This window comes from Gordionus sp. m RMFG-2023, chromosome 3 (assembly GCF_954871325.1).
Source record: "Gordionus sp. m RMFG-2023 chromosome 3, tfGorSpeb1-WG-v2, whole genome shotgun sequence".
NCBI classification, from domain to species: Eukaryota; Metazoa; Nematomorpha; class Gordioida; order Chordodea; family Parachordodidae; genus Gordionus; species Gordionus sp. m RMFG-2023.
Window position 1 is genome coordinate 4,027,921 of NC_088777.1, and position 12,959 is coordinate 4,040,879.

The following is a 12,959-nucleotide window of genomic DNA, read 5'->3' on the forward strand; positions in this document are numbered from 1 at the left end:
GAAGTTGTTAAAATTTTTGTATTTATTGATCCTTTTTGTTTCTGCTTGTGCTAATGTATTGATATTGATGCTAGAAGGGAATGAAGAGAAGCATGTGTAGTCCTATATTAGTGATTTTCCGAGTGTAATGTACAGAATTTTTATTTAGCTGATCAAATTTTAAAATAAACATGATATTAGATAGATGAGGATGATCTTGTTATGAATGCATTTAATATACAACATGAGGAAATGTAAATAAATAACTGAGATATGTTAGTTTAAAATCATAATAAACTTATTTTTTCAACACAAATAACCTAGAGTTTTAAAAAATTTATTAATTCAATAGGTAATAAGTTTTATATAAGCATATAAAATATGTTATTTCTAAATTTAAAAATTGCGTATAAGCAACTTGTCATGTATACCTTGGCTTGAAATAAGAGGAGAGAGTTAAATCCCCTTCCACCATGGAAATCATGATTATGTAGAATTCTGTGTATTTAAAATATTTTTAACTGTTATCAAAAAGAAAATTTGGTCACATTTCTTTTAAATTGATAAAACCCACTCTTTAATTATCTATTTCTTATGAATCATCTCAGAATTTCGACTTTTATTTAAAAAGTAAATGATTAAATTCTAAGAATCTACGAATAAACAATATTGTAAGGTACATTCATTTATATAATCAAATTTTCACGTAAAAAAAATTTGAAAACGAGATACTTTAAAGTACATGATTTCTTCTGGGAACAAATGTTTCTTCATTTTATATTTCCAAATGTAAAAGTGAGCATAGATGTTTAATATTACTTTATTAAATAATCCCTTAACTTAACAATTGGGAGTAAAAAAATTAACTATTTTCAATTGTTTTTTTAATTTCATCGTAACAAATCTACATAATTTTGGTATCCCAATTTCTATAGATGCCACAAGTCAAGGGTATCAAAGCTACAGTCGGGAGACATCAATTCTCGTATTTTAAAAATTATAAATAAAAAATTTTTTTTAATGATGACAATAATTTTTTTATAATATATTTATAGAATTTTCTTTATCATAAATGCTTAAAAATTCCTTCTCTTCTCTTCTCTTCTCTTCTCTTCTCTTCTCTTCTCTTCTCTTCTCTTCTCTTCTCTTCTCTTCTCTTCTCTCTCTTCTCTTCTCTTCTCTTCTCTCTCTTCTCTCTCTTCTCTTCTCTTCTCTTCTCTTCTCTTCTCTTCTCTTCTCTTCTCTTCTCTTCTCTTCTCTTCTCTTCTCTTCTCTTTTTGTTCCTTCTAGCTTAATATCAATTTAAGAAATTTTTTCATTTTGCCAATAACTACTAAGGGTTAAAATTTTTAAAAATAATTATAAATATTTTTTCAGGTTTCCATTACATTTAAACTTAAAATGTTTACGAGTTAAGTAAGCATTACATATTGGACTAAAGCTTTAGAAATTAATCCTTTTAAAAGTTTGCCAGCTTCTTGCTCAGGTCTGCGTTTTAATTTGAAATTCAGATTCATATCAAAATTTTTTTAAAATAAAACTAAACTCAAAAATATAATGAGATTTTCACTCTTTTACATTATATCTACTTAAACCGTAACAGGTAATATCTGCGAGGGTCTTGGAATTGTATGAAAAATATTTTGAATTGAGGAAAGAGAAATACTAACTATAAATTCACATGTTTAAACCGAGTCTTGAATATGGAATTTTAAATTGCGATGAATCATAAATTAAGATATTTTTCATTAATTTTTAATAACTTCCCAGCGAATTCGCTCTTGTAAATGCAGGGTTGGACAGGTTTCTTGACAAGAAAAACTGGTTGTTAGCAAGTACTAAGCAAGCATTACATAATGGTGCCTCCAGATATTCAATACTTAGATCATTCGTTCTGGAATAATGCCATTCTTGGCATTTACTATTAATTTTTATTTTAATGATGATTTAACAAGTTTTTAAACTCGGGGTTTCGAACCGAACCGCAAAACCGGAATGAACCGTTAGGGATTCGAATTGTTAAAAATATTTTAACCGGTTTATAACGGTTTTAAAAAAATAATTAATTTTCAATTATTAACCTAAATTTGAAAAAAAATTTTCCTTGGCGGCAACTTAAATCGTGAATTCCTTTCAAATTAAATTTTTTTTTTCATACAATTAAATCGCCTTTATCTACATATCAATAAATTCCGAGTTTATTGTTTTTACTTTATATACTCAATATAATGGAAATTAGGCAAATTACTTAGATATAAGATGCAATCTTAAAACTGTTATCATACAAAATATTTTTGGCTAAATTGATAAGTTTTTTCTTTATCACATTATTTATTAATTAAATTAGTTTTTATAATAATACTTGATTTTAAATTTAGAGAAAAATCGTATAATTAAAAAAAAAATTTTTATAAAAAAAAATCAAATTTACAAAAACCGGGACAAACCGTAAAGAACCGTTATTCGAACTAACCAAAAAGGAAACAAAACTTTCTAAAATTTCAAACTAATAATCGAACCGAACTGATATACCTAAAAGTTCGAAACCCCTGTATAAACCTTAAAAATATATTCATCTTATAATATAATAGGTATAGATGATATCAATTTTTCATATTGAACAAAAAATAATTAGTAGCATAATGCAATTTATGACTTTATTGTAAGATGTAAAGGGTATAAATTATTGTATGACTTTGATTTTATCTGTAAACCGTGAACCTCGCGATAAAAAATCTTCTATTCTTTCTGTCCTTTTTTTTCTACACACACACACATCGTAATTTCGTAAAATTTAAGAATCGGAAAATACTTTCTCTAACAGTTTTAGGATTGGTAATTCATATCGTAATAGTAATAATCGTGATCCGCCCCATCTCTATCCTTCTTAAGTATTCTCATAATCTCGTCGGCGTCTTCGAATTCGTACTTGTAATCCACGTGTCCCCAATTTGATTTCTTCAAAACTTCGGTATCGTAATCATACGCCAGATCGTATTTCACGTAATTGTAATCGAAATCGTAGTATTCCCTGTAATAGAAAATCAGATAGCATTTGGCTAATTCTATCCATAGACTCTTTTCGGTATATTTGGGTTCCGGCGCCGCCTCCGATTTTGAGTCCCTAGATTTAGTCGGTAAAACGTCTAATCGATCTAATATCAGTATGATATCTTTCCTATCAGTGGGAATTAAGGGCTTTATTTTTCGGAATTCATTCTGCTTCCAGGGAATATATATCAGCGGATCAAATTCTAATGCGTTATCCAACAAAATAAGTATACATTATTATTATGTTCGATATTACAAGACTTTTCCAATTCAAAAAAAAAAGGGAAAACCTCCTATCGAAAAGGTAAAAGGTTCTCAAAAAATAAGATGTACCAAGTAGTGATCTGCATCGGGCCTAATTTTTCAAGCCCGGCCCGAAACTTTTTTCAAGAAAATTTACCGGCCGGGCTCGTAATTATTTAAATATAGAAATTAATTTTTATAATTACTTAAAATAAAAAACTTATGTTATATGGCGTCCAGTTTTGTAAATAAATTCAAATATTTTTATTTTACATAAAAAAAATTCAATATAAAAGATAAATTTTATATTTAAAAAAAAATTTCCAAGGCCCGACCCGGCCGGAATTTTATTTAATTTAAAAAAAAAAAATAAAAGGTCGGTGCAGATCTCAAATACCAAGGACTTAAGAAAAGATTCTGCGGAAAAGGATCAATCAAATAAGTCAATGATTCGATTAAGTAAAAGCCAAACGTCTTCTTTTTCGGACCTACGATTTTTTAAACATATTCTTTTGACATTGCTGTATTTAATTTAATTTTAAATGATTAATATATTTCCCACAATTGTAATAAGATAAAGTTTTTTTGAAAAAATGGAAAAAAAAATTGGTTTAATAGAATCGAAGAAAAATTATAAATAAATTAATTTTTTACAAAAACAAAAAAAAAATTAAAGATTATAAAGGGTAAAAGATAAAAAAAAAATTAAATTAAGAAAATTGATAAAAAGTTCAAAAATGAAAATATATATAAAGAGAAATCAATAAAAAAAAAATTTATAAAAGAAAGAAATAAAAGAAAGAAATAAAAGAAATAAAAGAAAGAAAGAAAGAAAGAAAGAAAGAAAGGAAAGAAAGAAAGAAAGAAAGAAAGAAAGAAAGAAAGAAAGAAAGAAAGAAAGAAAGAAAGAAAGAAAGAAAGAAAGTAAAGTAAATATATGTCTATATTAAAATAAGTATATTGAATGGGCCTTTCGTCCCTAGACTTTTCATTTCTGATCTGACCGTTTCCCTTTTCCGATCTGGCCTTTTAACATATTTGATTGACCATTTATGTGATCCTACTTTTTCCTTTTTTGATTGACATTCATTTTTTTTGTTTGACAGTTTTCCTCTTTTGATGGGACCGTTTTCTTTATTTGATTGACCCCTTTTCTTTTTTTCGACAAGATAGTATCTTACTCCTTAACGTTTCCTTCGAAAATTTTCACTTTGAATGGAAAACCAACCCTGGAGGTTCATTTCTATTAAAATAAAGCTTCTCGAGTATTAATATAATTGACATCCAAATTGGCATGATGTCAATTTGGAATGGTTTTTTTATTTTTAAAATTTATACTTTCTTCTTTGAAGTAGATGTAACTTCGATACCCCATGTACGCGATTATAGCGAATAGCGCGATTAATCCTATGACCAACATGGCGGCAGTTTTTGCGTCAAATTTAGCTTCTTTTTTCGTGACCTCTTTTACCACTACACATAATTCACCTAAACAAATTTTTATTATTACAAAATAAATATCAATTTTATTTAGTCATCATTCCCTAATAATCTAATACGAAATATTTTGTCTCTTTAAAGCATTTGAAGTACACTTTATTTGACACTTTTAGAAAAAATAATCATTCTTTCAAATTATATCTAATATTACTTTTCTTTAGAGGAGGTCAACCCCTTTTAAATTTGTTATACTGATATACACAACCGACAATTTTTTTTTATTTAACCCATTGCTTGCTTTTAGATGTAAAAGCAAAATGTTAAGAAAAATTCAATTTTTTAATTTATTTTATATTTTGTCATAAAAACTTGATATTTTTTTTAAAAAAATCCGCTGAAGTTTTCTAATTTATTATTGTGAGGTTGAGGATCAGGGACAATAAAAGTAAAAGCAGCGGCGTTCTTGCTACTCTAACCGATATTATTTCCAAACCTAGATTTTATTTCGCATATCTCTTAAAAATAGGTTTCATAGAAAAGTTTAGTTCACAATGGATTATAAATTATTTATTTATTTATTTCAACTAAATTATCGTATTCATTTCAATGTGATATTTAACGGCATGTTACCCAATAGCGACAAAATTTTAATATATAAAGTTACCAAGAAAAGTAAACTTATATATCAACGCTGCAGAGACCCGACCCTAAGCCCATCCTCGCCCTATTTGTTTAAATATACCCAGGCCGGATCGAATATTTTAAATCGCCATTTTCCCCATTCATTAACTTATCACATTTCCGATTTTTTTTTCTCGACCCTTAGAAAATATTTTCTAGTAATATATCATTCAAATTAATGATTCAACTTACATTCACAATCAAAATTAAAAAGTAACAAAGATGCAATCAATATTTTAAGATGAGGGACTTTCTTTTCTCTGTTCCCAAATAGTGTTGTAAAACGGCTCGATTTGAGCCGATCTTTAAATACGGCTAACCGAATATTTTTTTAGCCCTTGAGATTTTGCTAATAGATGTCCAAACCTTTGTACCCTCTATAAACCAAAATCTTCAGGCTTCGCGTAATATTTTTCTGGAACAAATATTGAGTCAGTTGAGCCATTTAACAACACTAGTCCTAAATTCAGGCAATTACGTATGTTGTCAGTGAAGAGAGCGCAAAATGACAAATTATTTATATAAAAAGACTGAATATTATTACGAGAGGAACCGGAAATAAAGGAATCACCATCGATCACTCTAATTGATAGTGCTCCTTCCTACCCCAGGGGAGAGGGGGGGGTGTAGGGGGAAGGGGAATTTTTTATACGCTTAAAATGATATTTACGAGAACAGGCCAATTTGCTATGGAGGGATCCGCCCCCCCCCTTCTCATTGGTCTATATCAGAAAGAAAAATTAGAAAAATTTAGTAGAATCGTTTGAAAAGATGACTATATTTCAAAATTCTTACAAAAAAAAATCATTTTATATTTTTTAAAAAAAGAGTAAAAATCTAAAATTATTTTTATTTAAAAGATAAGATAATTTTAAAAGTTGTTATATATATATATATTATATTCGCTGAAAAAAAGATCATCCGTAAAATGCCGAATAGGTATATTTTAATTTTTTTTTTAAATCTAGGTCGTGGTAAGAATTTACTCACGCTAACCTAATTTTTTTTTAAAAACCGTGCGGACGGTTAAAAAACCCGGACCAGGCCGGATAAAATTTAAAAAAAACCGTGCGGGCAGTTAAAAAACTTGGATCGGACCAGGCCGAATAAAATTTAAAAAAAATCCGGACTGCCTGGCCGAAATATTTTTTTAAAATCCGGGAAGGGTCTGGCAAATAGCATCTCTGCATGTCTTTAATATATATATCGACTTTATAATTATTATAATATAAATAAAATTTTAATGAGGCTAAATTAAAATAATTAAAGGTTTTAAAAAAGGCCCAAAAGTGTTTATCATTTATTATTAACAAAAAAAAAAACCTTTTGAAACTAAATTAATATTTTCATCTTCTAAAACTATTGTTCCTCCTATGGCATTAGATCGAAAGATAAAATCTTGGACTATAAAATTGGATATATCATAAGTAGCATTGTATTCCATGGATTTAAAATATAACGTGAGTTGTATATCAAGCGTAGTTTCCCTATCAAAGATTAAAAAAGAAATTATATATATATATATTTTATACAATTTAGCAAATTTTGAAAAAATAAAATAAAATTTTATTAACTTGTAAAAGGTTGTACTAGTCACGTAATAATCCGGAATAACGTTGACAAATATATTGTGAATCTTGAATTTAGTATTAGGTTTTTTTTTTCAAAATTTTAGTTTCACCATTTAAAATATCAAAAGAGGGTGGTAAAGCCATTATTTATCACCTCGCATGAAACTCCCCCTATCTCATTCACACCAATTATCCCAGTTATTTGTATAAGATGCTCACCTCAATTAAAATTTGAAATAATTAGCCTGAATTTCTGAAATTTAAACGCGGGTTCTTCATAAATATATGCATTGTGAGCGCAATTTAAAGTAATCGTGTATTAAGTAATAAATAAGAAGGTTGAACACTTAACCTATAACCATTTTATTTTGCCTGATATACTGATATTTCTTAATTAACCATTGAAGATACTATCCTCTACCCCGGCCTATATTTCAATCACCCTTCGATGCCATCTCTTACCTTTTTTTCTAACATCTACAACCCTACTACTTCCTACCTAAATAAAAATGAAAAAAATCCAAAACATAATTAGCAAAAAAAAAATGAATGAAATCTAAACCCAAATTAGAAGGAAAATCTCATTTAGCAAAAAAATAAAAAAAATTATTAAATGTTGAAACGGTTTTATTGTGCATGAAAAGTGAATGAATAAGTTTAAAAAAAAAATACATAAATTATTAAACTAAAATTTAGGAAATAACAAATTAAAGAAAAATTTCTAAATCGTCTCTCATCAAATTGAAATCACTTCCCATTAAAAAAAATAAAATAAGGGCAGGTTAGGGTTCATATCTTACATCAAAATATAGGCAGATCTCTGATTATTCAGCCCATTTAGTGTTGTTAAACTACCTATCTTTAGTCAACTATAAAACAGCGTAGCCATATCTTTATCCAGAAATACTCTAATCAATCTTCAAGTTGAGACTCAACTTAGAAGCTAAATTCAATTTTTTAGTCTAAAAGCTTTACTAAGGCACAATAGAGATGGTCTAGGTAATTTAATAACACTAAACCAATTATCAGATGATTTTTTAAATCGACATCCCATCATTCTTTGATGGGGGTCTATTTGCTAATCGTAAATAATAGGGCTTTGTTAAATGTACAAAGTAACATCCTTACTAATGTTTGTCATTTATTTTTCCAAATAATTAATAAGGTAATAAAGATTTAAAATAACTCGTCTTACTTTCATTCGTTATTTTTTAAATTTTATTAAAATATTCTTAATCATTTTTATTTTATTGTTGTTTTTTAAAGGTTTAGGTTTCATATTTATATTAGTAATTTGCAAGACCTGCCCCCACCCGGGGTCCTAATTTACTCTTGTCTTAGGTGAACCAAATTTTTGAAAATAATTTTTGTTTCGGGCTATTGACAAAAATTTTTTTTTTATAATTTCAGGGCAGGTTATTTTGATCCGGGTTTAATGAAATTTACTCAATGCAGATCTCTATTTTATATAAAGAGCCGGGAACAAATATAAAACCCTTATTTCAAAAAAAAATAATTATGTTAGAAAGTAAGAAAGAAGAGAAGAGAAGAGAAGAGAAGAGAAGAGAAGAGAAGAGAAGAGAGAGAGAAGAGAGAGAAGAGAGAGAAGAGAAGAGAAGAGAAGAGAAGAGAAGAGAAGAGAAGAGAAGAGAAGAGAAGAGAAGAGAAGAGAAGAGAAGAGAAGGGCCTTCCTTCCTCCTTCCTTTTTCATTCGCCTATTTTGACTAGACCATTAAAATGCCAATGATTAAATAAGTGTTTAATATATTTTTTTTATTAAGTCGACGTTTAGGATATTTAGATGTTTAATTGGGTACATTATATTATATAATATTAATTAATTAATTATAAAGTAAATTCAACACACTCAAGCTCAAAAAAAAATAATTTACTATCTAAATCCATTATTAAAATGTCAGCTTATTTCCTAGGAAAGAATAAAAATGTGACATAAACATTTTTAAATTATTTTTATAAAAGTATAATAAGTGCGAAAGTCTCAAAATGCGTGCATGGGGGGGAGGCTCCCTCTGATATTAGGAGAATATTTAGATCCAAAAATTGTATCGATATCAAAAAAATATATATTAAAGCAGTATACAACTATTTATTTTATTTTATTTTACTCTCAATTCGATTTCACGGGTAATAGCGGATTTTTGAATAATATTCAAATCTTTGATCATTTCTATTTCCCTTCTCCAAATTCTTCCTTCGTATACGCAATCGTACATGTTCTTTTCTTATAAAAAATAAATAAATAATTATAATTATATTAAAGTTTAGAAAATAAAATATCACATTCTTTTTAGCAAAGGCCAATTCATAATCGGGTAAAAATAACTTCTATTTCTTATCCATACACCTTTTATAATACATAAAGTGATGCTGAATAACATGCTTATTGTAAATGGAATAACCAGGGGGGTAAATTTATCTAAAAATAAGTATCATGTAACTAAAAATAATTACCGACACTTCTTATTACTAACAATTTACGTGAGCAAACTATGATGGCTTCTAATTGGTCGAAACAAATTTTTCTAAGCCTATGCAAATCCCGCTAAAGTGAAGCTACCGAAGTCAAAACTTGGGGTTACTGTTAAAACTATTTAGATTTTGATTTTAGGATTTTTAAAATTTTGAATCTCTTAGGGCATGCGCATGGATGGGCAATTTTTTTTTAAACAAAAAATATAATTATTTAATACTTTTATTATAGACCTATTTATAAATAATAAGATGATAATGATGTTGCAAAACATCGATCAGATTTATATGTTGCATAATACAACCAGAATATCATTATTTTTCAGAAAAAATTAATAAAACTTATTTCTGGGTTAATTTTCTACTTTCTTTTTTTTTAAAATTTTATTTAAAAGGGTTAGACATTCTATCAGAAAACTCATATTCATGCCAAACAATGTATTATAAGTGAGTGCGCATTGCATTCAATGTAAATGATGGGGGAATTTTTAATCATTCATGTTCTAAATAATAATACTCTTACACTCACTTTTTTTTTATAGTTGATAATTACAGAGTATCGATAATTTAAATATTAGGGAACAACATTATAATTAAAAACGTATATTTCATAATGCGAAAATATCGCCTCCGAAGGCGATAAATTTTTTTAAGGAGGGGTAGGTATAGGTTTGTTTGGGGGGGGGGGATGTTTCCAGTGGACATCATGCCCTGTAGGCCCTGGGAAGATATGGGAAAACATTTTAGTAACCATAACATGATAGGCGAATATATATATATGAATGAGGTGACATTTTTTTAAATCATCTTTATTTACCTTTAAAATTCGTAAAATTTTAAATTCCAATATGATAATAATGCAATAATATAATTTAATTTTAAGATTTCAATTTTTTTACGAGATTGTTATTAATTATTTTTGATTATGAACATTATATTAATTCATATTATAATTTTAACGAGATGTTATTGGTATATGAATTTTCATCTAATTCTAATTAATTTATAAAATTTAATTACTCGTTTATATTTAAATAAACGTTGGCCCGGCGGTCGAACGGCTCGTTTTGAGCCGATTTTTAAAACCGGCTAACTCAGTATTTCATCCAGAAAAATATTACGCAAGCCTGAAGATTTTGCTCATAGAAGGAAACAAAGGTCTAGACATAAATTATCGAAACCTCGAGGCTTAGGCAATATTTTTGAAAAAAAGAAAGAAAGAAAGAAAGAAAGAAAGAAAGAAAGAAAGAAAGAAAGAAAGAAAGAAAGAAAGAAAGAAAGAAAGAAAGAAAGAAAAGAAAGAACTAAAATATTGAGTTAGCCATTTTAAAAAAATTTTTGCTTATAACGAGCAGTTTAACAACACTACTGGCAGGATAATTTACATGTTCGAGATTGGTAGGGCAAATAACCCATTCTTTCGCAAATAAATGTAGGGCTAGACCGATGACGTGAAATCAAGTTAGATGCAAATCTCTAGTATATTTGGACATGTATACTATATTTGTTAAATTGGATGGGTTAAGAAGAAGAAAAAAAGGTATATAGTGCCTAATAGCTCCTTTTATTGACGGGAAGTTAGAAGAATATGTTTGTAAATATATATTTAAAATTTAACCTGGAACGCAGTGGGTTTTTGATTCGGATGAAGAAAAATTATCATCACATCTGCACACCCTTTCATGGCAGACGGCATGGTCTAACATGGTGGTACATTCGAGGGTACTTTCGCATTTCTCTCCTATTATTTTTCCTGAATTTACCATTATTTATAAAATTAAATATTACAGATGTAGTGTTAGGGGCAGGAGGGGACAGTCTTGTTAACTGAACCCAAATCCAAACCCGGAGAAACGAACACGGTTCGGATTTGTTTTTCGAATTTAGTCCAACCGGGTTCGGCGCATATATATATTTTACCTTTATAACAGAAATCTCCATTTTTAAAATAATTGAAATTGCAACGACATTCTCCGGTCACACATTTGTCACTTAGGCATTCGTAATCTTCCAAACATGTGCCAGACAAATTTTTCTCTGAATTTTTATTTTACGGCAAATTTTAATTTGTAAAGAAAAAATAATAGAAGAAGAAATAAGTATGTTAAGTCTAACTAACTAACCCTATTAATTGCCTCTATTAATTTTAAAAAAAAACTTTTTCACACAATTCTTCTATATATATTATAATTTGAATTATATAATGTTCCATAAAATTTATAATGAATGAGAAATATGTGGGGGGTTTTATTTTTGATACTTGGCTCACACTTGGCGATTTTAACGTTCTGATAAAATTTAGGCAAACATACGCATTCCCCCCTAGTGCACTCAGAATTAGGAAATGCTTCTTGACATTGATAGTCGCGCGTACATATTGGACCCAAATATCGAGCTTGATTTTAACAAATTTCATAAAAAATTTTTATATGTTTATAATAACCAAAAAGTTGGATGATCCGCATCGAGTCTAATTTTTCAAACCCGGCCCGGCTCGATTTTAAAATAAAATTTATTTTCCCTAACCCTAACTCTAGACTTAAACGTAATCGAGTTTTTGATCATTCTACTAACCCATAATTATGACGCCTTGTTTATATGGAAATATTTTAAGGTATACTTTGATTTTATTTTTTTTCAAATTTAGGGACCGATCTAGAGTTGAACGAATTTTTTTTTCTTCCAAACCTTTAGTTTTAAAATATATATATCGTTACCGTTAATGCATTCTCCTTCAAACCATTTAAAACCCTTAGAACAATCGCAAAGTTTATAAACACAGTTTTCATTTAGACATTCGGCATCGGTTTTGCATTTCTCCCGGATCGATTTTTCTTAAAAGGTAATAAATACTTTATAGTAATATAGGAGGGGGGTGGGGGGAGTCATAATATATTAGATTACAAACTTTGGGCCAAGTATCCACCGGCCATGTGTTTCGACATATATTTTGAGAGTCGTTTTTTTTTTAAATTTAGAAATCCGATCTTAACGGAAATGCATAGCATGTTTAGGAATACCTATCTCATAAATTGTAGACAAATTTTGCCATTAACCCTTTAATCATTTATAATTTATATATAAAAAATTATGGGAAAACTTATATAAATTATATTAATTTCAAAAGCTCCTAGCAAATACGTACGAACGAAGATTAATAGAGTCGGTATTCCAAGCATGATTCTAGTAAAGTCGGATTCTGAAATTTAATAAGTTCGTAACACATTACCGGAAATACCTATTGACCTTTAACAATGATTTTCGCATTTTTTTTCGATAAATCTATTCTTCATCGCTATATTATATCTTCCATTATCAACAATTAAATTATTTTTAAATATTGTGTTAACATAATGTAGTAATCTCCTATTTAAAATTGAAATAAATTATTTGTTTTTTTTTATAAAAAAAAAATTTTATAAAAGAAAATGGATATAGAACGACGCTATCTATGTATATTCAGCCGAAAAGAAAAATAAAAATTTTTTATATTTCCCAGTAATG

The 12,959-nt window shown here is 28.2% G+C and overlaps 1 protein-coding gene and 1 long non-coding RNA gene across 2 annotated transcripts; both read right to left on the minus strand.

The window, feature by feature from the left end:
* Positions 1–2,738: 2,738 nt before the first annotated feature.
* LOC135926109 (uncharacterized) lies at positions 2,739–9,151 on the minus strand. The gene is made up of 5 exons (XM_065461801.1): positions 9,092–9,151; positions 6,969–7,030; positions 6,718–6,881; positions 4,612–4,761; positions 2,739–3,233 (listed from the first exon to the last, which is right to left on the minus strand). Exons 1-5 carry the CDS (start codon positions 9,149–9,151, stop codon positions 2,806–2,808), a joined length of 864 nt encoding a protein of 287 aa, XP_065317873.1. The 3' UTR covers positions 2,739–2,805.
* Positions 9,151–12,363, minus strand: LOC135927458 (uncharacterized). The gene is made up of 5 exons (XR_010572095.1): positions 12,173–12,363; positions 11,716–11,850; positions 11,376–11,492; positions 11,074–11,208; positions 9,151–9,207 (listed from the first exon to the last, which is right to left on the minus strand). It is a non-coding gene; the product is annotated as an uncharacterized LOC135927458 (long non-coding RNA).
* Positions 12,364–12,959: the final 596 nt, after the last annotated feature.

Coding starts and splice junctions, on each gene's coding strand:
- LOC135926109 (XM_065461801.1), bottom strand. CDS start 9,151: ATGATCAAAGATTTGAATATTATTCAAAAATCCGCTATTACCCGTGAA. Junction 6,882..6,968: donor ACTAGTACAACCTTTTACAA/GTTAATAAAATT, acceptor AATCTTTGATAG/GGAAACTACGCTTGATATAC. Junction 4,762..6,717: donor TATTAATTTAGTTTCAAAAG/GTTTTTTTTTTT, acceptor AAATTTGTTTAG/GTGAATTATGTGTAGTGGTA.